This window comes from Balaenoptera borealis, assembly GCF_965194805.1.
Source record: "Balaenoptera borealis genome assembly, chromosome: 11".
NCBI classification, from domain to species: Eukaryota; Metazoa; Chordata; class Mammalia; order Artiodactyla; family Balaenopteridae; genus Balaenoptera; species Balaenoptera borealis.
Genome location: NC_138868.1, coordinates 8,401,198 through 8,428,709, shown reverse-complemented (window position 1 = coordinate 8,428,709; position 27,512 = coordinate 8,401,198). Strand labels below are relative to the sequence as shown.

Below are 27,512 nucleotides of genomic sequence, written 5' to 3'. Positions count from 1 at the left end.
AAGACATATAGTTGTAATGGGTTTAGTAATATTATTTTAAGTGAATTAATAGATGAACATTTTTTTTTCTCAGTTTTAGTTATAATAACAGTAGCTATAATCCACATCAACAAAAGCTATTTGAGGTCCTTAATAATTAAGAGCATAAAGGGTTGTCCACACAGGAGTGTGAGAATTGCTTTTGTGGATCATCCCTGTCCTTGATTGGCTGGTTACTTGCTGTGACCTCATAATGAGCCTTTGTTTTGCAATTCCCAGAGTCCTGGCTGAACTGCAGGAAGGCACTTGCTGCCTTGGTTTGCAGTGTATCTGTATGAGGAAGCTGGTTCTCAGTGACCTGAGGGACTTTAACAAAATTTGGCTTATTTCCTCCTTCTAATACAGAGAACTGGCCTTTTTTTTTTTTTTTTTTTTTTTCCCGTTAAAAAATCCTTTGGCTTACTTGGATTTCATTATGACAGTAGATTTTTTTTTTTTAAGCTTATATGTAGGCTATTGGTCAATTCCAAATTTGAAAACTGCAAAGCTTGCTTAGTCTCTATCCTTGAAAAACCTTGGTGCCTATAATAGCTGAAGGCTGGTAGGCTCCAGGCACTCACTAAGGCCAGAACACCCAACAGTCTGTTCTCAGGGTGGCTGCAGAGCCTACACACTTTGTTCCTATTTCTTCTGTACTTAACTCTTTGTTAGCCCTGTTTCTTAGTGAAACACGCCTGCCAAATCCCGCTTTTATGTAAGTGCACTTCATTTTCTCCTGGAAGAGGTAAGCATATTTGTTGTGTATGTAACAGCGTGGGAACTTTATCTTTGCTTGAAGAGTCTTTAAGAGATACAGTTGCAGTAAATATATTTCTGAACTACTATATTATTTTCCACCTTGTTCTTTTGCTTGTATTCATTCTCCAGTTAACGTAGCGCCTCTTTTTTTTTTAAATTAATTTATTTTTGGCTGCGTTGGGTCTTCGTTGCTGTGTGCAGGCTTTTCTCTAGTTGTGGCGAGTGAGGGCTTCTCTTTGTCATGGTGCGTGGACTTCTCATTGCGGTGGCTTCTCTCGTTGCAGAGCACGGGCTCTAGGCACCCGGGCTTCAGTAGTTGTGGCTTGCGGGCTCTAGAGCACAGGCTCAGTAGTTGTGGCACACGGGCTTAGTTGCTCCGCGGCATGTGGGATGTTCCCGGACCAGGGCTCGAACCCGTGTCCCCTGCATTGGCAGGCAGATTCTTTTTTTTTTTTTTGAATTTTATTTTATTTATGTTTTTATACAACAGGTTCTTATTAGTTATCCATTTTATACATATTAGTGGATATATGTCAGTTGGCAGGCAGATCCTTTACCACTGCGTCACCAGGGAAGTCCGTACCTCTTACTTTTAAAAGCTCTTCTTAGTACCGCTAATAGTAGACCTTTGGGCCTCCTCTAACAGTCCCTCAGACCAGCTTTAAAGCAAATCTTTTTACACTCATCTTATTTGTTCAGAATCACTTCTCATCAGAATCATTAAAAAAAAAAGTTTAATCAAGTGCTTACCTTATATCAATTTGTGTCTACATATAGACTTGCAGGATTGTAGCTCCATTTCCCATCACTCAGCAAGTCCCATAAGTCTCTGCTTTTTACACAAAGCATATTTCTTTCCAGAATTCAACTTGATGTGCTTTTTTCTCTCTCTTCGGCCACTGGTCTGTATGGAAGATAGACTTGCTTTCAAAGGAGATTTGTTCACTATTAGCTAAGGCAGTGACTCAGTAACAGTGCCTCCTGGATGGCCCTCTAAGTACATTACTCTGTTCCCAGTGGTTGGGAAACTCTTAAAGGCAATGGACTGAGTACTTGAAGGGTAGACGTTGCCCCCACCCATTCTCACACACCCATTCTTACGGGACACGGTTTGCCCTGAGGCTAGTGTCTTCAGCTATAGACATAATAATAGCCAGCATTTATTGAGAACTTAACTTTGTCCCAGATACTTGTTTAATTAGCTGTTTTACATTCATTAACTCATTTAATCTTTGTGAGATAGTAGGTCTTATTACTTTCCCCACTTTGCAGATGAGGAAACAGACGCCCAGAAATGTTGAGTAACTTGTTTAAGGTAACAAACTCATGTGGTTCAGAGTGTTTGTTGGTGTCAGAACAAGACTTTCTTGACCGTGGAGAGCACTTTGGCTCTGGCTTCAGTTGTGTCCTAGCAGTAGAAGATAGATCCCTTAGGATTAGCTCACAGTCAGTGTGGGGCAAAACATGGCTCCCAGGCCGGCTTCAGAGTTGTGCGTGCTCTCCTCTGCCCCACGTTGTTTCTTTCTGCCCTCTGTGGCCTGTTGTAAAGGTGGCACAGTGCAGGAGATGCAGCTCTTTGGGTTTAGCTCCCTGGTCTTAACAGCTGTGGGAAACAGTTTTTTGACCTTATTGTTTAATCCTGGCTTCTGGTTTTCCTCTTCATCTCTTCTCACCTTCTGGAATTCCAAGAACTCCTTTAGAAAAACCAGACTCTTGAGACCTGAAATTGGTAACCAACAAGTAAGTACCTCACAGCACAGGACAGTTTGGATTCTTAGAGTTGACTGTCCTGCTCAGTAGCACCTCACTACCCCCCAAAAAGAAAACTTTTGTTTGTGGATCTTAACCATGTACATTTTATCCTTACGAAACTAAAATTTTCTTTTTATATACCATTATGTACACTTACACACGCAGAAGCCCAGAGCTACTTGCTTTTAGCCTTGACTGCCAAGGACACTGAGAGCACTGTAGCTGGTGGTGCCAGGCCTCTGTGTGTGTTTGGGACTTGCCAGTCCAATCCTGGGAGCTGAATTCTGTCCATCCTGCTGTGTCTCTTTATCCCGTTGCTTGTGTAATATGCCACTACTTCCTGTTTGCATTTGTCAGTCTTTCTTTTGGTTCACTTCTCTCTCCTGAAGCTATGCATGTGGTCCTCCTAGACATCTGGAGTTGTTTCTTAGTGAGAGTGAACCTCTGTGGAATTTCAGTTAACTTGAGTTTATGAGTTTTTGGTTTGATTTACTTGCTTGTCTACCCCTGGCAATATAGTGCCTTTTCTTTTATCCTGTTAGAGGTTTTGATTTTATTAGCAAAATTCTGAAATTTTGAGCTGATTTAAAGATGCCAGCATGGGGCATGGGTAAAGGGGGTGAGCTTCTGCCCTTGATTCAAGCATCACTTATCCACTTGCGCCCCTATTGCTGCCCTAGCAGAAAAAGAGGAGGAGTTGAACTTATATGATTGCATTTGTGTTCAAACCTGATTCACTTCTCTAAGATCACGGTTACATGCCATTTCTAAATTACTTTAGAATCCATCTTTTTGTTACAGTGGAAAAACCAAGGTCCATGTGAATTACTTTGAGAAGCACAGCCTGTTGGGTTTCTTATGAGTGGTTCTCCCCCTCCCCACTTCCCACCTCCAGCACATTTTTTTTTTAGTTTATTAATTAATTTATTTTTGGCTGCATTGGGTCTTCGTTGCTATGTGCAGGCTTTCTCTAGTTGCGGCGAGCGGGGGCTACTCTTCGTTGTGGTGTGTGGGCTTCTCATTGCGGTGGCTTCTCTTGTTGCGGAGCACGGGCTCTAGGCACCTGGGCTTCAGTAGTTGTGGCACGTGGGCTCAGTAGTTGTGGCTCACGGGCTCTAGAGCGCAGGCTCAGTAGTTGTGGCGCACGGGCTTAGTTGCTCTGTGGCATGTGAGATCTTCCCGGACCAGGGATCTGACCCGTGTGCCCTGCATTAGCAGGTGGATTCTTAACCGTTGCGCCACCAGGGAAGTCCCTCCAGCACATTTTTATCTCTTCAGAGGTGGCTGCTGTCACATACAGGTGTTCTTTAGTGATGCAGGCCACTGCTTCCTTGGAGAGTGCATGGCAGTGTTCTCTTGCTAATGAAAAGGCTGTCATAATGGGTTAGGTCCATAGGGGCTCTGCCCTTCTGTACTTGTATTCCTAGGGAGAAAAATCTCGACCTTAATTACCACATCATGCTGGCAGAGAGGTGTGGCTGCTAATTGATTAGATGACAGTCCTTTGCATTGGTGTGGAACTGTTGAGGTTGTTTTGTTTTTAAATGAAATAGATTTGAGCCAGGTAAGTTTATTTTGAAGAGATAAAGATTTCCCTTTATTAATGTCATGTCTTTTTTTTTTTTTTTTACAAACTGTCTTTTTTCTTTTTTTAAAATTAATTAATTAATTTATTTATTTATTTTTGGCTGTGTTGGGTCTTCGTTGCTGCATGTAGGCTTTCTCTGGTTGCAGCGAGCGGGGGCTACTCTTCGTTGTGGTGCACGGGCTTCTCACTGCAGTGGCTTCTCTTGTTGCGGAGCATGGGCTCTAGGCGTGTGGGCTTCAGTAGCTGTGGCACACGGGCTCAGTAGTTGTGGCTCGTGGGCTCTAGAGCGAAGGCTCAGTAGTTGTGGCGCACGGGCTTAGTTGCTCCGCGGCATGTGGGATCTTCCCGGACCAGGGCTCGAACCCGTGTCCCCTGCATTGACAGGCAGATTCTCAACCACTGAGCCACCAGGGAAGTCCCAGACCTCATGTCTTTAGTGCCATTTCTGTGTCCTTATCTTCTAACTCAGTAGTAAGAAGCACTAAGTTGGCTTTTCTTGCCATTTTGTTGCCGGTGGCAAACAATGTCTTTTCCTCTCCTGCACCTTTGGTGTGCTTCCTTTCTGTTTGGTAGCACCAGATTCCTTTATTTGTTTTGGTTTTCATTCTCTCCGCCTGTCTTGGAGTGGTTGAACCCTATTCTGAAATATATTTTTAAGATAGTGTTTAAAAGCAAACACCCTGCCTTTCTTGAAACCACAGAAACTGCTTGTGAAACAGCCGATAGAGCAAGCTGCCAAATCCACACTGTTAAAACCAACCCCTAACTGACAAAATGTCAGACACTGATGTTAAACCTTCCTTATGATTAGGGTGTGAGGGTTTTTCTCATTAATAAATGTTTAGGTGCTGAACTCCCAGTTTCACATTTGGAATGCTTTACATTATAAAATTCTGCATAGTAAACCATTCCAAAAGAATCCTGTGCAGCTAATCTGCTATCTGCTGTAGGAAAGGTTTTCAACAAAACAATTCCCATTCCCCTTCACCTACTTATTTATTTTTTATAATTTCAGGAAATGATTTTCTTTGGAGGTGATTTGGACCAAGTCTCACTAGCTTTACCATTTTTAAGATAGAACTATATATAAAATATATAAACAACAAGATCTACTGTATAGCACAGGGAACAATATAACTATATTCAGTATTTTGTAATAACCTATAATAGAAAAGAATCTGAAAAAGAATACGTATATATGTGTGTGCAGACACACACACACACATATATATATAACTGAATCACTTTGTTGTACACCTGCAATATTGTAAATCAACTAAACTTCAATTTAAAAAAAAAAAAATAGAACTAGCTTCAGAATTATTTTTCCCCCAACAGAGGAAGACTGGGGCCTTAATCTTTATCCTTAAGCCCTGAATTACCTTTTTTTTTTTTTTTTTTTTTTTTTTTTAGGATGGCACAGAATCTTTTGTTTGTCTAGGGAATTTCTTTCCAAGTACTTTCAGGAATAAGTATTCGTTCCTTCTTGCAACCTTCCAGAAGAACTCTGACAGTGCTGGTAGCCTGCTGAGTAAGAGTACAGTTTTAAAAACTGGTACTAGTTATACATCAAGCTATATAGCACTGCTTGAATGGGAGACCAGGCTTGACAACCAATAATTGGGGGGAAAAAAGGAAAAGTATATTAACGTGCCTCCATAGTCACAGCCAGCACTGAGATATGGGGCTCTGGATGCAGAGCTTTACGAAGCCCTTCCAGATTTTCCCCAAGAGCACCCTCTTCTGTTCTAGTGCTAAGGGCTTTTTTTGACTTCATTTCCATGACCTTAGCCCTGAGCAACTTTTCTGACTTTGTGCTTAAGCCCTTCCTGTATCATCTTTGCTTGTATATTGGGCCTGTCTCTGGTTTTTAGATGGGGATGAGACAAGGAAGGCTAAATGATTGATTCTTCAGTGAGTCTCCCTGGGTTGACTTCCTTTTATACCAGCATCTCACAGCTCTCATCATGGTCCACTCAGTGGGTGGGCATCCCCATTCATTGAAGTCTCAGGGTTTAATATTCTTTCTTTCTTTCTTTCTTTCTTTCTTTCTTTCTTTCTTTCTTTCTTTCTTTCTTTCTTTCTTTCTTTCTTTGGCTGCTCCGGGTCATGGTTGTGGCATGTGGGATCTTTTAGTTGCGGCATGAGGGATCTAGTTTGCTGACCAGGGATCGAACCCGGCCCCCTGCATTGGGAGCGCAGAGTCTTAACCACTGGACCACCAGGGAAGTCCTAAGTCTCAGGGTTTAGATAGATCCTGCTAGAACTCATGGTCGTAGCTAGAAGCGAGACCTGGGATCTTCAAATCTCTCAGCGCGTGATTCCTCTGAAAAATAACAAAAGCTACAGACGTCTAGTAAATTGGAGGGCATAGGCAGACTGTAACTTTAGTTAGCTCCTGGATTTGGTCCTACGTTGGATAGTGTGATTTGTGCTTATCTCTCCAATTAGGTAGTCAACTTTTTTGAAGGCTGGGCTGTATTTTATCCTTCTCTGTGTCCCTTCCTCCCCCAGAGTCTATTAGAGTGCTTTGCACATGATCATCTCTCAGTGAATTATTCGTGAAATAAAACAATAAGAAAAATTACAACATGGGTATTATTCTTCATTTACCACCACCCTTGGGGAAGTGTGTCCATATTGATTTGTGAATCAGACATTTGTCTATCCAATTTTTGGCCATAGAAGTCACAAGTCTTAATTGGTATCTTAATAGGTTCAATAATGACTAAAAAGAACAACTTTTTCAGGATGAGAGGATAAGGGGGACGTTTTACCCTATTACTGGATTGTGTTAAGAACTCAGAGACGAAACCACAGCGGGGGAGTGCACTGCTGAGGAAACCCTGTCTGGCTTCCTGAAGTGGGGAACAGAGTGGAAAAGCCAGGCCCTCCCGGTTTTGCTGAATTCTGTTCTTGTCCCTGACACACAGCATCTCTGGCTATGTTGTTGCTTTTGGTTAAATTGGCCTCATCTTTCCTGCTTCTGCAATGGGTGAACAGAAGTACACTGGGTGTTGGGAATTTTGTCCAGAGCTGGAGAGATCATGTGGTCTGTATCAGAAGGCTGGAGTTATTTATAGTGGGAGAGAAGCTAAGGAGCATGGCACAGAAAGAACTGATTTCACACCACCTCAGCACCTGGTGGTGGTGCGGACCCAGATTTCTCTTTGAGCATCTCGGGGGGAGATCAGGTGCTTTTCTGAATTGACCAAGAGCTGTGAGGTGTCAAGGACCACAATTTCCAGGACCATTATGGGTAGGGCAAGAATGCGATGACCATTTTCTACTTTCCTCTTGATTCCTTGGTCTTTGTGACTCAGGGTGTGAGAGCTCCAACTGACTTTTGAAGCTCCTGTTTTTGAACCAGTGCAGAAGGCACCAGCTGTGTAGGGTGGTGGAAAAAGGACCTGTTGGACTGGTCTGCTTGGACCCGCCTCCCCCTTCCCCCACTCTGGGCAGTGAGGCTGAAACTGCTGCTTGCTGGGCTTTGCCAAGTTGGTTTCTCCTCATGGATCGGCTACCGTGGCAGGCAGGCAGGCAGCTCCCCATCCAGGAGCCCTCCAAGGAGCCAGGCTGCTAGGGGGTCACGCTGCGGGCGCGGGGGGAGGGCAGGTGCTAGGCATCAGGTGTGCCACCTACCCTACCAGGGACTGTGCCTACTCAGAGCTGCTCAGACTAAGTCTGCAGAGCCCTGGGGCCTGCTGGAAGTAGACTGTGTGTCACGGTACCTTTTCCTGCACCTTGTGGCCACATTCGTGGTGTGCAGAGAGGCTGGGAGTGGTGAGGAGCTTGTAAATTGTGGGTAGATGAAGTCTAGAGAGGGAGAGGATTCTTGCCTAGGGCACACTGAGTGCAGGGTTGTAATGTTTCTAAGTCCAGAGTTGTCACCTAGCTTAACTTTAATTTTCTCAGCCCTAGGTGGAAGAGATTTTCCAGTGTGCGAGCTGGGTGTCCAAGACATGTTAGGTGAGGTTTACTTATGGAGCCAGACTTCTGGCAGGTTGACTCGATGTAAGACAAGGTCAGGATGTGGTCTTCAGGACGTGCAGACCATGCTCACTTCCTGCTGTGGTCTCAGGGACAGGGCTGGAAGGCTTATGAGCACAGAGGCACTGAGAGCCCTCACATCCACCTAGGACAGACCCTCAGAGCTCATCTCCAGCCCCTCATTATACAAGTGGGGAAACACAGGTCCCAAGAGGGTGAATGACTGGCTCAGGATATGTAACTTGTTTGGGTGGAGCTGGATCTAGATTTGCTCTCTCTTGAGGACTTGGAGCTGTATCCCCCGTTGCTTCCACTTCAGAAGCAGTCCTCTTGCTTAGAAGACCTGTGCGGGGGCTACCTGCAGCCCTCATGGCAGAGGGGAGGCTGGGGAAGGACAGGTAAAAGGGCAGTAGGCCCCAGCTCCACACACTGGCCATGAGCTCTGAAATCCTGCCAGAGTCTGCGTCCGTAGAGACACCAGAAGGCCCTCGAGAATGGATTAAAAGCAGTGGGCACCAGCAGTCTAGCCCTGGCCCAGGGTGAAGTAGTCACGTGGAGCAGCGATGTGCTAAGAGCTGTTGGGTAGAGTCAGTCCGAAAAAAGCAGGAAGACCCTGAGCTTCTCTCATGAATTAGGAAAGCATTGCTTGAAAGCCTGTTAGGTGCCAGGCACTGTGCCTGGGCACTGAGGACACAGAGTTGACTTAAGCCCTGGAAATTTCTCTTAGGTCGCTCCCGCTCTTGTGCAGTGGTGAACAAGACAGCCACCGAGAGTTGTGAAGGAGACAGGCCGTTCCGCAAGAGCGAAGTCCTAGTGCAAGAAGGCGGCTGTCTTTGGGACACCTGGAGTGACGTGTCAGGGACCCTGTGAAGTCAGAGAGGTGGAGCAGGGAAAACTTCCTGGAGGACGTGATGTCTGAGCTGAGGCTAACCAGGAAGAAGAATGGGAACAGAGGATGGAGGCAAAGCGTTCCAGGCGGTAGGAGGCCGTGGCAAAGGCCTGGAGGTCTGAGAGAACACTTGAAGACAGGTGGCAGGAGCTCAGAGTGAGACTCTAGGGAGGGACGAGGGCAAGGCTGGAGCTGCAGGCCCGGAAAGGGAGCTGCCAGCTGAAAGAAAAATCCAGAAACGATTTGGGTCTGCAAATCAGTTTTACAGTGTGTGTATATATATATGTATGTAGACATTTACCCCATGTATGTGTACGTATACATATACATCGTGTGTGGGTGTGTTTAAGGGGAGCTTTGAATATGAAGCCATCACTTCCTGTTCCCAGTGCTGGGCGTCCTGCTGAGGTGACTGTGGATGGCCCCCACATGTGGCAGAGTAAGAGGACTGGTTTTTCTACATGCAGGTGTGGGTGGAGGGTAGGCTGTCCGAGGTTTCCGTCCTGGCAGGTGGGACTGGTTTTAGCTTTGGAGCAGAGCTGGCTGAGGACACTGTGGGGCTTCTTCAGGCCCAGGGGCAGGACCAATTTCCCTCTTCTCATGGAGGAGTGACTCACAGGCCATTGCTGCCACCGGAGGTTCTGCAGGCTTTTCAGAGGCAGCCTGTGGCGGCTGATGGTAGCAGTTGGTGAGAAAGAAGTACTTGGTGGCCATTTCTCCTGCCACTCCTGACAGACATTTCTGTCGCTAAATAGCACCTCTCTGTGGCAGCCTTGGGCTCTGCTCTGGCAAAGGAGGAGCATTTCCTCTCCGTGAGAGGGGCCATCTGTGGCTTCTGCTCGACCCTGTACAACACGCCAGCGAGAGTCCCCCTTCCCTCCTGCCGCTGGCAGTCAGGGGCACAGGTCCTTAAGTGGTGGACCTTAACTTACAGGGTCATAGGAATGACCATGCTCCAAACTGCAGGGTTCAGGGCACAGCCGGCAAAGCCAAAGCATGTGAAAACCGACCTGAGGTTAGAGTGTAGACTGTCTGCCTCCGAAAGGTGTAACGGGGACAGTGTCTCCCCTGACTGTATGTGGCTGCTGCCTTGCAGACAGCTGGGCTGTCTGCTCTCCTGCCAGGGAGCAAGTTTTGTTCCCATGCTAGTCCGGCTTTTACTGTTTCCCCTCCTGCCTTTCCCCAGAGACCATAAACCTGCCTACCTCCTGTTATGTTCTAGTTCTGATAGGAGTACCATTCAGAGTTCTTGGCAGGAGACCAACTCACTTCTCTCCGGGTTGGTTTCCCCTCCTTTTCCCAGCGTGTTGGATGTGCATGTTCCCCAGAGTTCTCCGTATGCAGCTGTAGCGCCCAGAGATTGGAGCTCTCCTGCAGTGGGAACCCAGCTGCTTCCCTCCTCGGTTTTAGGGGCAGGGCTTGAAAATAGAGAATCATAATCTCCCTTCCTCCTCCTTCTCCTGCCCCCCCTCCTCCCCCCACAATACACCAAGCAAACTGGAGTGACCGGCTCAGGGGCTCAGAGCGGGACTCAGCCCGCCTCACTGCTCTGCATGACAGCAGCGATCTGGAGGAAGATTAATGGACGCGTGAGTATGTGAACCCCGGAGCACGTTACCATCTCAGGCTGGTCCTCGGTGGCAGGTGTGGACTTATTCTGGTGTTAGGGAGACCAGGGCTCCTGAGGGGAGATGATGACCCAGCCAGGTGTGTGTCTGCCCGAGGCCACCCTCCTCTCTAACACGTGGGGAAATGGAAAGCGCTTCTAAATACCCCTGCTCTTCAGAAGAGCTTGGTGGGCGGTTTGGAGAGTTTGTTCTTGGAATCCTTTGCAGCACAATATCCCTTTCTTCCCTAAGCCAGGTTCTTTAGCTCCTAAGCTGGACTTAACTACCTTCACTTCTTGTAGGATGAGTGCATCTCCCTGGCTGGGGTGAGACTGTGGGTGGAAGGTTAGGAAGGGGTAGCTGCTCCTTTGCTAGAAAGGGGAGCTTGGAGAGGGAGCACAGGTTGCCAGCAGGTATTTCGCATCCGCCTCTGGCTGGCTAGAGAAGGGTGCCACCCTAGTTCCCGTCTGCCGACCTCTCCAGACAGCCAAGGGAGCACCCAAATGGAAACATCCTCTTTCTGCCGAGACTTGAGTGCCTAAGGCAGAGACCAGATGGTAGCAGCCCAAGCCTGCTAAGAGGGGAAGATTGGTTATTTAGGGGCTGTGACAAATGGTTTTGCAGAAGAGCAGGGGAGAAAGGATCTAATTTAGCAAAGCCAGGGGCCAATTTCTACAGTAACCCTGTGGAGAGCCCAGACGGCCTGGAACCACAGGGCCACAGGCTCAGGTGCTGACTGCCTTCTCCCTTCCTTCCTGTGTCTGGTGGCTAGTGATGTCATTGTGAGGTTAACCCTCTGGTCAGAGAGGACGACCCTGACTCCCTGCTGCCTGAGCCCTTCTGCCCTGGAGCTGTACCTAAATGGCCTCCCAATTCTGATTTGGTATAGGACAAGAAATGGTCATAGGAAGTTTTGTTTTGATAGTTTGACTTCTGATTGGGCATTAAGCCATCTGAGAACTGAGTGCTTGCTTTCTTTTTTTAAAAAATAAATTTATTTATTTAATTATTTTTGGCTGCTTTGGGTCTTTGTTGCTGCGCGCAGGGTTTCTCTGGTTGCAGCAAGCGGGGGCTACTCTTCGTCGTGGCGCGCGGGCTTCTCATTGCGGTGGCTTCTCTTGTTGCGGAGCACGGGCTCTAGGTGTGTGGGCTTCAGTAGTTGTGGCTCACGGGCTCTAGAGCGCAGGCTCAGTAGTTGTGGCACACAGGCTTAGTTGCTCCACGGCATGGGGGATCTTTCTGGACCAGGGTTCGAACCTGTGTCCCCCGCATTGGCAGGAAGATTCTTTTTTTTTTGTTTTTTTTTAAATGCACAGATCTTTTTTAAAAATTTATTTATTTTATTATTTATTTTAGTTTTGGCTGCATTGGGTCTTCGTTGCTGCTTGGGGGGCTTTTCTCTAGTTGTGGAAAGCGGGGGCTACTCTTCGTTGCGGTGCGAGGGCTTCTCATTGAGGCAGCTTCTCTTGTTGCGGAGCACGGGCTCTAGGCATGCGGGCTTCAGTAGTTGTGGCACACGGGCTTCAGTAGTTGTGGCTCGCAGTCTCAGTAGTTGTGGCTCGCGGGCTCTAGAGCGCAGGCTCAGTAGTTGTGGCGCATGGGCTTAGTTGCTCCGCGGCATGTGGGATCTTCCCGGACCAGGGCTCGAACCTGTGTCCTGCATTGGCAGGCAGATTCTTTTTTTTTTTTTTTTTTAATTTTTTTTTTTTTTTTTATATTTCTGGCTGTGTTGGGTCTTTGTTTCTGTGCGAGGGCTTTCTCCAGTTGCGGCAAGTGGGGGCCACTCTTCATCGCGGTGCGCGGGCCTCTCACTATCAGGGCCTCTCTTGCTGCGGAGCACAGGCTCCAGATGCGCAGGCTCAGTAATTGTGGCTCATGGGCCCAGTTGCTCCGCGGCATGTGGGATCCTCCCAGACCAGGGCTCGAACCCGTGTCTCCTGCATTGGCAGGTGGATTCTCAACCACTGTGCCACGAGGGAAGCCCTGGCAGGCAGATTCTTAACCACTGCACCGCCAGGGAAGCCCCTGAGTGCTTTCTTTATGCAAAAGTACCCTGGAAACACCCCTCTTTCTTAAGCCCTATGCCACATACATTTCTTGGTGAGACAGAGAGCCTTTGCTTGGGTATTATTTTAATTTGGGACTCTTAATGGGGCCCTATGTTGCTCATCCTTCTAATCTCCCGGACCCCCCCCCCGAAAAAAAAAAAGTCAAACTTTTTATACGAAGAACTTTGGAAAAATGGAGCAGTGCCTCAAGGTCACTGGATCATAAGTGGTATTCGGCATAGTTAGCTGGTTTGGTGTTTGATGAGAGATTTCTGCTTTATATTTGAGCAAAAGATCTCTTGGCAGGAGACCTCTGTGTGGTGTTCCCAGTGCTTGCCCTGTGTACAGGGTTTGCCCCCTTCCCTCCCCTGACAGATTGTTTTAATCTTCTTGCCCATAAACAAGTGCAGCAGAACATGTCGGGCCAGCTCACATGACCTTGGTCATCTCTTAATGGGGTAGCCAGCATCAGCTTTATTTTTTTAATTATTTTTTAAAATTAATTAATTAATTTATTTTTGGCTGCGCTGGGGCTTCGTTGCTGCTCACAGGCTTTCTCTAGTTGCGGCGAGTGGGGACTACTCTTCGTTGCGGTGCGCGGGCTTCTTATTGTGGTGGCTTCTCTTGTTGCAGAGCACAGGCTCTGGGCGCACGGGCTTCAGTAGTTGTGGCTCGCGGGCTCCAGAGCGCAGGCTCAGTAGTTGTGACGCACGGGCTTAGTTGCTCCGCAGCATGTGGGATCTTCCCGGACCAGGGCTCGAACCCGTGTCCCCTGCATTGGCAGGCGGATTCTTAACCGCTGCGCCACCAGGGAAGCCCCAGCATGAGTTTTAGATACCACAGTCACTTGATGTGTTAGAGCTGTCAGGGTAAAAATGTGGAGATGCCAGGAGGAAGCCTGGGTCTGTCAAGAAAGGGAAACAGGAGTGCTTTGTGATTCCTTAGTGAGGACCAGGTAGGAAAAGTCAGCTCTTGTGGGACAGGAGTGAGAAAAGGACAGCTAGACAGTTTCATTCCTTCTTACCTTTATCATCCCTGAATTCCTCCTTCTGGTATCTCATTTATCTTTCTCCTGTATCTCAAATCCTGTCTGCCGGGGCCCATGACATGCAGCTGTTTCAGGAAACTGCCCCTGAGACAGATGCATGCCAGCTTATGGGATACAAAACCCAACACCGAAAATCCCATCTTCCCAAACAGTGATCTTGTTATGTTGTGTGAAGGACAGCTGGTGGTGGGAGCCTGGCTGCCACGAAGGCTGCCGAGTCTCCAAGCCAGAGACATTCAGGAGCTGGGAGTGCAGCTAAGTTTTCACCACCACGCTCACCCCCACTACCCTGGCTCTGAGTTTCCCTCGTCTCACTACGGAAGAGGCAGTGCTCTTCAGTACATAACAATCAGGGACTCTAGCCACACTGTGTGAGTGTGTGTGTGTTTCTTAAATACCGGTCACATTTCCCATTGTGACTATTAATTTTCAAAGTTTCCAGTTCCATATACCTAGAAAATCTTGGCAAGATTATTGACATTGTGTGTCTCAGGAGCTGTGGTGTGTACTCTGCATTTTCCTAGGGTTGGATGTGTGTGTTTAAAGTGCTTTTTATCAGGGACAAGTAGAGTGGCCTTTTATGGAAGGGATAAAACAGTTGAGCTGCTGGAGCCCTTTCTCGCTCTGCCAGAAACCCACGTCCAAGTCTGAGCTGTGCAAATAGGTGACCAGAACTTGGTCTTCGACTCTAGCGCTTTCCTAGGCCGGTTTGAAAGATCCATCTCTTTTCGGAGAATAGAGAATTTGTGGTAAGCAGTGGGTAAAGAAGTTGAAGCCAAAAGCCTTATCTGGGCTTCCCTGGTGGTGCAGTAGTTAAGAACCCGCCTGCCAATGCAGGGGACACGGGTTTGAGCACTGGTCCGGGAATATCCCACATGCCGCAGAGCAAGTAAGCCGGTGCGCCGCAACTACTGAGCCTGCGCTCTGGAGTCCCTGAGCCACAACTACTGAAGCCCACGCGCCTACAGCCCGTGCTCCACAACAAGAGAAGCCACCACAGTGAGAAGCCCGTGCACCGCAAGGAAGAGTAGCCCCCACTTGCCGCAACTAGAGAAAGCCCGTGCGCAGCAACAGACCCAATGCAACCAAAAATAAATAATAATTAATTTTTTAAAAATCATATTTTAAAAAAACATAAAAACTTATTCAAAAGCCATATCTTTTTCTGGCAACCTACTGAATAAGTTGGGAAAGCGTATGGAATTATAGTAATAATAGCTAGCATGTCATGAGCATTTAATATATGCCAGGCATTGTTCTAAGTGTTTTGGATGGTGTTGAATAATTTCTGACTTTACCCCTTTGTTTTCTCTTGATAGAAACCCCCTTATGACTATGGGGTCTTTGTCCTTGTACTCGCTGTTTGCATGGACTAGATAGAACAACAGGATGGGTAGCAGTGGCCTCCTGCTACCCAGCCAGATTCTTCTGACCGGAGGTATCCTGGGTGGGGTTTTTTCTCTCAATCTTCCGGTCTTTATTTAAGCCACCATGCCTGTTGGCAATTAGAGCTGCCCTTCAGGATTTGTTGGGGAGGATCTGTATTCCTTTTGCAGCCATCCTTTCTTCCCTGCCCTCTCTGAGTGAATTCGGAGGTGGAGAGCTAGAAACTTGGCTGCTTGCCTCCTTCAAAACAACCAGCATTCTCTTGTCTGCAGTCTGTGTAATAAATAGTGCATCTAACAATGCCCCAAAGTGGCCCCCTTCCTCCCCAGCACCACCGGTCAGTTGGTGGATCTAGTTCCTGAGGGCTTCCACCAGCACGTGAGTTAATCTGTACCAAAGGGCCCTGCTCCGTGTTCAAATCACAGACGTTAGAAAGCTCATAACCTCCAGCAATGAAGTCTGAACCCACATCTCCCCGTTGCCTTAGCCAGGGCTAAACTGGCCTTTTCTGGACCACTCCTTTCTCTTAGAAACCAGTACAGTCAGACTCTCTTCCTCAGACTCTGTCTCTGAGAAGATGAATTAAGTATAAAAGTGTTTTTTAAGAAGGCACTTATAATGGAAAATAGCTGTCATCTCATTTACCATGTTCTCTGCTCCTAGGTCATGCACACAAACAGCTAGGGCACCCTGGAGGAGAACTGCCATTGCTACCAGAAAATGAACAGTGTTTGGCTTCAGGGGCAACCTAAGCCTAAAGTCAGAAGCTGCCATGTACTCCGTCCCAGTGAGAAACTTGTGCTTTCCAATCTTCTCCACCCAGCTTCTGACAAATGAGCCCTCCTCCGTTTATCCGACAAGCTAGCCAAGGCACCTGCCCAGGTCATGGCCACTTAGTAACAGGATTCAGCAGTCTCTGCCCTTGGCCCAGGGTTGAGACTGCAGTGGTAGCGGCGGGCCCAGTGAGGTAGAAAGGAGGTACCCAGCAGGGAAGACAGTTCTAAAGAGTGTTTCCCCTGATATGTCAGGGGACTGTCCCAGGCTCCCTTCTCTCTCTCTGGAAGTTCTACTTGATCTTCCTTTAATTAACCCTTCTCTCCTGTAAGGCAGTATCCATTCAGAATTCCTTTCCTCCAGCCTTATTCTTCATCTCCACCTAGGTTCATATCTCCTTAGACCCTCCCTCCTACCCAGCCACCCCCAGATGCTCAAGTCCTTTTATGTCAAGCCCTCACCCAGAGTTTGAAGGTTAAGAAACCCCAGTTTCTACGGCCCACGCTCCTTGGAGAGCAAAGATACGTTCCTAGGTCCCATGTTGGAACACTGATTCATTTTCCTATTCTGAACTCTGGTTTAAGTGTTAAGTATGGTTAATACACTACTTCAGATACAGTGGTGGGCCCTGATGGAGTGGGCTGGCCTGAGAATGCAGCCATCATTTGTAACATGTTTCTATGGAAAAATAGTTCCTTCTCAGAACAGAACTTTTGGTAAGTTGAGGATTTCTTTTTTTTTTTTTTTTAGTCTTTTGCCTGCTTTTTTTTAAAAGATTTTTTATTTATTTATTTATTTATTTTTGGCTGCATTGGGTCTTAGTTGCAGCTCACAGGATCTTTGTTGAGGCATGCTGGATCTTTTGTTGCAGAGTGTGGGCTCTTCCTTGCTGTGCACAGGCTTCTCTCTAGCTGTGGTGCATGGGCTCCAGGGCTCCTGGGCTCTATAGTTGTGGTGCGCGGGTTCCAGAGCGTGTGGGCTCTGTAGTTTGCAGCACGCAGGCTCTCTAGTTGAGGCGTGCGAGCTCAGTAGTTGTGGTGTGTGCGGGCTTAGTTGCCCCATGGCATGTGGGATCTTAGTTCCCTGACCAGGGATCGAACCTGTGTCCCCTGCATTGTAAGGTAGATTCTTTACCACTGGACCACCAGGGAAGTCCCAAGTTGGGGATTTCTTGACTAATATGCTGCAGCAGATTTGCATGTGCCTTGTGGGAGCATTCTCATTACTTTGTAGTCATAGCACCAGCTATCACAAAAGTAAGTTGTCTTTCTAGATGCCAAATGCCAAAGATAAACACACACACACCACTTCCTACCCAAAAAGTTTGCTAGAGAGCTATGTGCAGCTCCTGTGATTGTTCTGGGAACAGGTGAGACTGAATTCTCAATTTTGACTGATTCGACCCATTGTCAGGTAGCACCGGAAACAGGGGCGTCCCTCATTCCACAGCTCGTGTGTCCTCACCTGCTTGGGTTTTTAGTGATCTGTTGTAGGAGGAAGATAACACCTCTCCCTGTTCCTGAGCAGGAACAACTCAATGGGGGTTTGCTCATGGAAAGAGCAGCCAGTTGGAGTTTTAGTGGTCACGTAAGTGGAAGAGCCACACTGTAGCCCGGCCAGGTGGAGACAGGTTCTGAGAGTGGTGGTGCCGGCCTTAGGTGGTTTCTGTTACTTCTTGTCCTGCTTGAGCTCTGATCTCTGACCATGGTGACTTCTGGGGCAGCAAACTTTGTCCCAATCTTTTTTCTGCTATTTCCTCCTCCTTCTTCAATTCCCTCTTTGAAACTGGAGGAGTAGGAAGGTAGTAGTTTTTCCACTTCCAGAGGAAGATGCAGTGGAAAGAGGCACCTGTCTTATTCAGCACCTTCCAGTGTAGAGCTGGAACCAGATAAGACCCGGAAGGCCTGTTTTCCAGCCTCAGCATAAAAACATTTTAAGGAAACTGCATTGGAAGGGGCAGAGACAAAGGGTTAAATCTGCACCCAGGTAGAAAGGCTGTTGCATAAATGCTGAGAGAGGGGGGTTTTTTTTGTTTTGTTTTGTTTTTTTTTCAGATCTCGTGCTTCTTTTTTATTTTGTGTTGGCAAAAACCCCAGGAGAAGATGGGAGATTCTGGGAGGAGGTGATTATGCTGGGTGAGTCACCTGAGCTCCCCAGCTGCCGTTTTTAGTCCTTCTGCTTTTCTGTAACAGGAGGCAGTTTGGGGAGGGTGGTGGCCAGGTGGGAACGCTGCTTGTGCAGTGGACAGAAGGCAGGTGTATATGGGTGAATTTTTTTGGCTCTCTAGGGTTGACAGGGCCTTGCAATCAGTACATTGGTTCAAAGAGGAAATATTAAAGCAGCTCTCAGTGTGGCAAACAGTAAGTAAATGTCTCCTAAAGTCACTGTCACTTCCCCAAATCAGTAGGTCTTAGAATGGCTCAAGCTGCATTGCATTGTCACAGCAAGACACAGTGGTTTTGGTAGCACGGCAGTGGAGGGATTGAATGTGGAGAGGCAGAGAGAACTGTGTGAAGTGGGAGGGCCTGGTGGTTGTTGGGCAGCAGGAAGTTCGAGGAGAGGGATCCCCCTCTGTGATGAAAGGAGGACTTAGGCTTGATTGAGGGGAGCCAGGGATGGGGGGGGGTGCTGCTGGTCCTCAGCTGTGGCTGTATTCTGGGCCTACCTCCAGTTCTCCTCGGTGACCACCTTTGCCTCAAGCTTTGTGACAGATGAGAGTGCCAAGGGGCTTGTCACCACCTGAGAGAAAGCTTGTTAGTAGAACTGACGCTCCATGGATGTCATCCATTTTGGGAAGAGGGGGGTCTCATGACCCACTGCCCACTTGGATGTTGTGTGCAGAGTACACTGATACAGGTTATTGGCGTGTATCCCAGAGACCGTCACGAAGATGCCCCAACATGTTTTCTTATTTATTCATTCGTTCACATTTATTCGCTCATTACCTTACTGAATACTTCCGCTCTGTGTTATAGACATTGTTGTGAGCCATGAATCAGACAGACCGGGGGCCTTCCCCTTATGGTCTAGTGGGAAGGACAGACAGTAACCAACCAACTTCAAAGGGCAGTAAATGCCCTGAAAGAGGGGAAAGGGGTCTTCTGGCCAGAGGTTTTGATCTTCCTTCCTCTGCCCTTGCTTATCTCCTTGGGGGAGGAGGGGAGCAACTTTAGGGATCAAAAAGTTGTACCACTTTTATTTTGTGTACATTCCGTAAGCATTGTAACGTGGGGCGCTGTTAGGCACTAAGGGCATACAACGGTGACCTCTGACTTCTCAGAGCTCAAAGAGGGGGTGAAGGCATAGAGGCACAAAGTCAGAAGAGCTGAATGGATACAGATAGGGTGCTGTGAGAGTCAGAGAAGGGAGGGATCACTCTCAGCTAAGAAGGTGTCTGGATAACTATTTGAACAAAGGGATTTGGGATAAACAAGGGATAAGAGGGTTTACTTACCTGGATCACTTAAAAGAAGGTATTATATGAGATCTGGAGCCTTTTAGTGTGTGTGGATCTGTGTAGCTCTTCACACCACCGTTCCAGTCCATTCCCTACGCAGCAGCCAGAGTGGTGGAGCTGGGGTCCCACCGCAGATCTGTCTGACTCCAGAGTGACACCCTTCACTACCACACCACATACAGCCAGACAATGAATGTGCTAAAAACAAACTACTGGGCAAAGAAAAGGAAGTTGGAGGGAGGCCCAGGCACCTCAGCTTCACTGGTTAGTCTCCCATCAGCTCCCCACAGTCCTCTGTAAAGCGAGCCAGACCTTTCTGCTGCAGGCTGCCTTCTGCCTCCCCCAGAGCCCTGGGCTGCTGGCAGGCAGGCTCTCCTGTGATATGGAGGAACTTGTTGGTCTCCATGGTTACGGTAACCCACTGGTAGGGAGGAGCCGGATGGAGTGCGAGGCTGGCAATGTGAGCTTCCCCCAGCCCTTGGCACCATGTGGTACTGGTATGTCGGCCGTTTCTTGGACCTTTTCTGAGAGGAAGGAGTTAAGGAAATGATGAGGAAGGGAAGAGTGGGCACACCTTCCTCCCGCTCTGGGCCGCTCAGAGGGCAGAGGCGTGGCTGCCTTCTCATTCACCCACTTCTCTTGGCAGGAGTGGTGTTAGGAAGGAGGGTCCTTTTTGTCTGACAGCCCAGCCATGGTAGAAATTTGACTTTCCTCATTCTAGAAGGAATACCAGCTTTGCTACACTGGTACTTGTAGTCAAGTTCTTAGAGATTTTTATAGCTCTTCTCAGGGCTCAGAGAACCCCTGTAGATGGGAAACAAAGGTCCCTACCTGAAAGTGAAGAGAGATCATAGAAAACATGGTTGAGACCTTACTGCGCACCAGCGACCGTGGTCAACGCTGGCGTGGATTTTCTCATTTCATCTTCGCACTAATCCTGTGAAGTGGGAACAGCTAGTGTCCTCATGTCCCAGGTGAGGAAACTGAGACCTAGAGGTGCCAAGTGATCTTGCTGGTGGTGTTCGGTGAGCTGGTAAGGAGCGAAGGCAGGGCCCCCACCGCCTCCGGCTGCCTCCAGAGCTCTGCTGTGCTATCCTGCCTGCCTAACAAGTAAGCAGAGATACCGTCGTGAGTCCCGTTTATGGTTCCCCTCCTCTCAGTCTCTAGAAGGCAGGAACCAGATCCCTCCGTACTTTGCAACAGGCTCCAGAGGTGGGCGCTCAATGAAGGTTTGCTGAACGGGCAACAGTAATTGGGGACTGAGATAGAGACCAGGCCCCAGTGAGCAGATTCTCAGGGATAAAGTGGTGTGGAAGCTTCTGAAGCCGTGGTTGCTCAGTAGAATCCACCCATTTTTGAAGAGGAGCCCAGCATTTCAAGTGGCTCAGAAGACAGGAGGTTCGAGGGGTGCTCCTTGCACCGCAGCTTCCATGCATGAAGGGGCTGTAGGTGGCTCAGCTCGGATCTCACTCCAGGTCAGTTCTCGCCTGCCGGACTTCCCAGGCAGGCACTGGCTCTGCTGTGGCTGCTTTGAGGCGCGTGGGCTCCCTGCATGGCCCAGGCTGCAGTGCTGGTCTCCCAGCCTTGGGGTGAGACTTGCAGCTTAGAGAGCTGGAGGGCAGCGAACCAGCTTGCTTTCAGCTTTGCTTCAGTCACAGGCTCTGCTGGCCTCCTTTGTCAGGGAGGCACCTACCCTGGTTGGAAAAAGGGAGCAGCCCTTTGGCAGTTTTACACAAGCCCACCTCCGCTCTTCGACGGAGTATTAAGGGATGGTGGGGGTTCCCCAGGTGGAGACATCACAGTTCATTCTGGGGCTGGGGGTGTACATCCAGACTCTCCACTGGTCAGTGCTTACCAAGCTTTACCAGAGCTCTCCTACCCAGAATGCTCCACTGGTGTATCGACTCCTGGCAGTTGAGAGTGACAGTTGCTCAGGATCAAAGGGTGCAAAGAAGGCTCCTGGATGCAATGAAGGAGGAAGGGTTAAAGAACTAGCGATTTGCCATGTGACGTTTCAGCTCAGTCCCATCCTGTCTCTCCCCAGCCTCTCTGAGGTCACTGCTTGGTACTTCCTCAGTTTACAAAGCCCCTTACTGCCTCCCACAAATAAGATTGAGGAAACAATCCTTCTGTCACATTGCAAAATCCTGGAGACTGGGAAATGAAGCCATTTGATCCCGCTCTGGCATCTGAGTGGAGGGGCAAGCCTGAGCCTAGGGTCCAGAATAAAGCCTGACATCTTCCACTGAGATGAGGGCACACTTTGGGAAGGAGTGAGAGCAGGAGGTGCTGTGGGACCACCTGGGTAGGCCTTTAAAACAGCCCCTGCCCCCCACTGGCCTTAACCCGGACGTTGGCCTTCCTGCTGTCCCAGGCACCTTTCCGGAATCTTCACATCTTTCCCCTCTTCCTAGTCTGTGGAGGAAGAGCGAGGACTCATTCTTCTTTTGGGAGAAATAAGAGCAGATTAGGCTTCAGAAGCATCGAAGAGGAGCTGGTGAAGGGGACCGTGAGGAACAGCAGAGTGCTGGAGTGGGCGCGAAAGCCCTGGGCTCCAGGCCCAGCTCTGCACGGGGAGGCTGACCTTGGGCAAGTCTCTTAACTTCTGTGCTTAAGTTTCTCATCTGTAAAATGAAGATGCTCCCTACCCTGTAGGTTTATGGTGTAGAGAACATGGGAAGTACGTGCCAGCAGATGGTAGTACCAGAAATGCCGAATCTGTTGACCAGGGTTCATACATAAGGTGAACACTGAGTAGCATGGTCTCCCAGGTGTCTGTGCTCAGGTGCTGTGAGGTCACTGGGAGGCTTTGCCCTTCCCTAGAGGGGTTTATGGCCTCCCAGCATGAGATCTTTAAAGAGCTGCCTAGTGGGAAAGACCCTAGCCTCGAGTAGTGGAATGAATGTGAAGTTGATCTGGCAGCCAGAAGAAAGGCCGAGACCAGAACACAAACGGGGAGGGCTCCAGTTTGCCACAAGGACAGCAGATGCCTAGACAGCAGGGGCTTGGCTGGAGGCAGGCGTGAGGAATGGCTGCGCCTGCTGCCCCCAGGCCCTCAAGAGTGATGGAGACTTGGAGGTGGGTGGGAACCTGGAGATAGACTCCCAGAATCAGGGCTGGAAGGGATGTAGAGAAGCATTTGGTTTGTTCCCAGCCTTTGGGCAAAATTTAGGATTAAGCATCTCATTCTCTATCAGTGACAGAGGTTCTTAGTCTAGAACCCATGGACCTAAGGGGCTCCAGGGTTCCTGAATCTCCTGATATTATGTCCAGAATACTATCTGTATAAGTGGAATGTGCATTTTTCTAAGGTTAAACACTGCTTTTTGTGAAGTAGGAGGTCCATGTGCCACTGTTGGACGGCTGGTTTCTGCTCCCGCCCACCCCATGGGTGGTTTGCTGGCGCTCTCTGGGTCAGCATGTCTGATTCACACGTACTCCTCCCGCAGATTTGAGCCCCTACCCAGGTCCCACCTGCTGCAGGAGAGAGAATGGCTTTATGACAACCTGGGCTGGAGTAAGTCTCCTCCTCACCCTCTCCCAGCTGTTACCCAGCAAAGCACCTTGGGGAGGGTGGGGCAGCCCACTTCCGGAGAGGGGGAGGGGAAGGGAGAAGGAAGTTGATCTAAACCCGCCTCTTTCTCTCTCTGTCTCCCTTCCTTCCCGTTAGCCCCCTGCCCCTTTCCTCTCACCTTGCTCCTGGGTAGTGTCCGAGGACTGCATGCATTTTCTGGCTACCAGACCCTGGCCCACAAGAAGCCGCAGGGCTTTGTCCCCGTTGCTCTCCTTGCCAAGCCTGGGCTCTCTCTGCTAGTGGTGGTTTCGGTTGCGACACAGTCCAGGTTCCCAGGCAGGAGCCGCTTGGCCTGGCTGCTTCGCTCCTTTTCACTGACGAGGTGGTGGAAGGTGTCGCCTGCTTCAGCTGAGTAAGGGAGGCTGACGGAGCCAGGAGCCCCCGCCCTGGGCCTGGCTCTTCCCGGCCTCTGTACTTTGCCCTCACTGCCTGACAGGTTCTGCCGTGGCCTCTGCTGGATGGAAGTCGCTGGTAGTCCTTGTCCCTTTCTCCAGCCGGGTATGTTTCCCCCCTTTTTTTTGCTGTGGAATTGCCCCCTCCTCTCTCATCCCTCTCACCCCAAACACAGGATCTTTGAAGAGTGGCTAAATGGAGCCAGGCAGCAACTAGCACAGGGAAGTGCTCCTCCTGGGAAGAGGCACTGGCTGAGAAGGGAAGAGGGGGCGAGTACCCAGAGGAGACTCTCCCCTTAGGTCGAGTGAGCAGGCCCCGCCAGAGTGAAGGGAACGGGCTGGCGACAGGCAGAGGCCCAGGGAGGGCGCACGAGTGCTGCCGTGAGGGGAGACGGATCTGGGGCGGCCGCCCGGGGCCGGTGCCCAAGGGACACTTTTCCTCCATTCCACGGTGCCCAGGCTCGCTCTGCCTCTGGCCAGGGCGTGCCTGCCTCTCCCCCTTCCCAGCTTGGCCCCCTCCCGGCCCCAGGGAAGTCTCAGGACACTCGAGACCAAACCTGAGTGCAGAGCCCCAAAGCGTGAGCTTTTCTAGGGGAGAACTGTTGGTCAGGGCCTCCAGCATTAGGGAAGGGGCGCTGCCTACCTGAGTCAGCGCCGGGCCTCTCGGGGTGGAGGCTGTCTTCCGGGCGAACGTGGCAACACGCCTAGGCCGAGTTCCGAGATCCAGGTTGAAGGGCCCATTGGATATAAGACTTTTTTTTTTTTCATCCTCATGTCCTGCCTTCTCTCGATTGAGGACCTCAAAGCTGTTTAGGCCCTAATTCTGAATCAGGCCTGCTTAGTAACCTGCGTGTTTTGCCATTTGGTTCCAAATACTGCCTCACAGGGTGACCCCTTGTTCTTTCTGAAAGCTGCCTGAGAGCCGTGGTGTCTGCTTTCAACAGACTGGCCTCAGACCTTTGGGGCCTGCCTATGGTGTGATGTCAGCCAGAGCTTTGAGGATGTCTGGTGTTCCATGTCTTACTGTGTGCAAGGAGGATGCAGGTGGGGGGCAGAGCATGGCTCTAGCTAGATCCTGCTTAGTTGGCCCAGAAGGGCAGCTAGTCCTCAGCCCCCCACCCTGTTGGTGAGACCTGGGTCCAGGTTACATGGGCCTAGTCGAGAACCAGGGATGGGACTCTCTCTCCATGATAGCCACCCACACCCCTACCTCCTCTTCAGCCTTCAAAGAAGCCGCCTCTCATGGGGCCTTGGTCCAAGGAACATTTCCTACTAGAGACTTTCTCCTTTCTCTGCTTCCTCACCCTGTCCCGCATCCCTGCTGTGGGAAATATCTCACAACATAGAAGGGGCAGAAGGGGTAAGAGAAGGACTGTGTCCTTTGAGTCCTGAGAGTTGGGTAGTTCGGTCCTGCAAGGGGAGTGTGTGACTTTTAGAGCAGGGGATCCAAGAGCACGCACCAGTGTCCTCTGCTTCTCTGGGTCCCGGGCAAGCAGAACCTTCTCTTTGACTGTCCTGGATACCTAGCTTGGAATCAGCCCTTCACAGCTGCCCTGTCGAGTCCCCTCCTGTGAAGGCTAAAGGGGCTGGTGTAGGCCAGGCGGCTGATGCTCAGCCGGGACCTCTCCCCAGCCGGGAGGGCCCATACATAGCATCTCTTGGCCTCCAGCTAGGCTGCAGCTGGCTTAGGAGGGCTTGACTTAGATGGCAGAAGTCTTGCTGACAATGAGACTTTTGGCTTTGCAAATAGGCTTTGTAGTATTGAGGAACTAAAAATAATGGCATTCATGGTTGTTCTTTTTTTGAGCATTGGATAAGGCATTTTACATATTTTCTGTCACCTAATGAATGTGAAATAGGGACTACTTTATCACCACTTTACAGATAAGGAAACTAACGCTAGTAAGTGGGGGAGCCAGGACTGGAACCTAGCTCTTTTGGACAGAGCTCCTCGGCACCCACTAGACCATCTCCTGACACCCATGTGTGGGATCATCCCGCATCGGTCTTCTTTTAGATGATTTCCTTCTTGCTTTGTAATAATCTCATCTCCCTCTTAAGGATGTTGTTGATAATAATAAAGTTAACATGTGTTGAGTAAGTGGCAGATTTGGGACTTGAACCCTGGCAGTTTGTCTCTGCATCTATACTCTTAAGCACCCCTCTCTGTCCCAGTAAGGAGGAGGGTTGTTGCTGTTCCTTGAAGTTCTGTGCGCAGCTGAGCCTCGCGGTGGGGGGCGGGGGGGGCGGGGATGCTGTCCTGTTGCGCAACACAGAGCAGCCCCTGGAGCGGGAAGCATGGCGAGGGATGGGCAGGGCAGAGCTCAGGATAGGCAGTGGGGTTCCCAGATTTGGCTTCAGGGAGCAAAGGACCCAAATCCTCAGGTAGACACTAAATTCTCATTGCAAACTTTGAGGACTTGGGGACTGTCAAGACCCTGCTGCCTTTGGCTCATATCCTCAGAAAACAGGGGAGTGACAAGAAATTTAGGAGGTGAATTAGAGGTTGCCAAGGAAACTTTTCCACCCATCTTCCTGTCTTGGAAGTTGGGGCAGAGGGAAGTTTTTCCCTATTCATAGCCCCTTAGGGCTGAAAAGCAACAGGCTGGGGAAGCACGCTTCTTGCCAAGGAACCCTGGACAGTTCCTTGGGTGGTAGCAAGTCATTTCTTTTCTCTGTGGTTTTTGAGGACTTCACTTAGAGCCAGAAAAGGACTGTGAAAGAAAGAATTTTGAGTCACACTTCTCTGGTCACCCTGCTCCCCTCCAAATTGTTTCCTTGAAGTTTCCAAGGCAGCTCTGGATGGTTCTGGGATGAGACTCTGGCAGCACTTTATCCCCATTATGCTGGAGCAATGGCATCAGGTATTCTGGAAGAGGCAAGTCAGTGCTCTTGACCAGAGTTAGACCAGACTCTTTTAACAGTTTGACTGAGATGTAATTCACATCCCATACAGTTCACCCGTTAAAGTGTACAATTTAGTGGCTTTTAGTAAATTCTCAGAGCTGTGTGTCCCTCACCACAGTCAGCATTTCATTAGAATATTTTCATTACTGCAGAAAGAAACTTCACAGCCCTTAGTTGTTACCCCTAAGTCCCCTCACCCTCTTCAGCCCTCCTCAGCCCTAGAGCAATCTCTTTCTTGTCTCTATGGATTTATGTACTCTGGACATTTCAAATAAATGTAATCATATAACCTGTGGTCCTTTGTGAACAGCTTTGTTCACTTAGCATAATGCTTTCAAGGTTCATCCATGTTGTAGCATATGTCAGTACTTTTTTTTTTTTAAGTTATTTTCTTTCTTTTTTTGGGGGGGAGCGCTGCGTTGGGTCTTTGTTGCTGCGCACGGGCTTTCTCTAGTTGCAGCAGGCGGAGGCTTCTCCTTGTTGCCGTGTGTGGACTTCTCATCGCGGTGGCTTCTCTTGTTGCGGAGCTCCGGCTTTAGGCGCGTGGGCTTTGGTAGTTGCGGCGTGTGGGCTCCAGAGCGCAGGCTCAGTAGTTGTGGCGCACGGGCTTAGTCGCTACGCAGCATGTGGGATCTTCCCGGATCAGGGATGGAACCCATGTCCCCTGCATTGGCAGGTGGATTCTTAACCACTGCGCCACCAGGGAAGTCCCTTCTTTTTTTTTTTAATTGCCAACGAATATTCCACTATGTGGATATTTCACAATTTGTATATCCACTTATCTGTTGGCAGACATTTGTGTTGTTTCCACTTCTTGGCTATTATGAATGTGTGATACTACGAATGTACATTGGTGTGCAAGTTGCTCTTGGGTATGTAGCTAGGAGTGGAATTGCTAGATCACATGGAACTCTACACTTAGATCTTTGAGGACTGTACAGGTCTTCATACAGATGTATGTTTTCATCTGGACCGTACCTTTTTTGTGTTATGTTTATATACCTGTTGGTGCCAGTTGTTGTCATTTCTGCTTCCTCACACCCTGATTTGAGCTATGGGATATCTAAGGAGGGCAGAGGGTGGCCTTGCGCAGACCCTGTCATTCCATTTTTTCATTGCACAAGTATTCATTGAGCATCTACCATAATCCAGTCTGTCTAGGTGCAGGGATGTATCAGTGAATAAATGATACATGCCTGCCTTCATGAGCTTCCATTCTTGTTGGATAGACAGCAAATTAATGTAAAGTGATACATAATACAGAGAAATGTAAAGTGTTGGGTGGCAGTGAGTGCTTTGCAGTAATTCTGATCATGCTTCTGC

The 27,512-nt window shown here is 49.0% G+C and overlaps 1 protein-coding gene across 15 annotated transcripts in view; it reads left to right on the top strand.

Moving 5' to 3' along the window:
* MARK2 (microtubule affinity regulating kinase 2) overlaps window positions 1-27,512 on the top strand; it is a 58,326-nt gene that overhangs the window by 14,855 nt on the left and 15,959 nt on the right. For 6 of the 15 annotated variants that reach the window (XM_082344054.1, XM_082344050.1, XM_082344040.1 and 3 more), the window contains exon 2: window positions 10,490-10,585. The exons of 7 other annotated variants lie outside the window; for them this stretch is intronic. In XM_082344054.1, coding sequence (XP_082200180.1) covers window positions 10,490-10,585 — 96 coding nt within the window. Of the gene's footprint in view, window positions 1-9,417; window positions 9,436-10,489; window positions 10,586-23,039; window positions 23,389-27,512 lie in introns of those variants that run through there. 2 more of the 15 variants (XM_082344049.1, XM_082344041.1) reach the window with 2 other exon arrangements.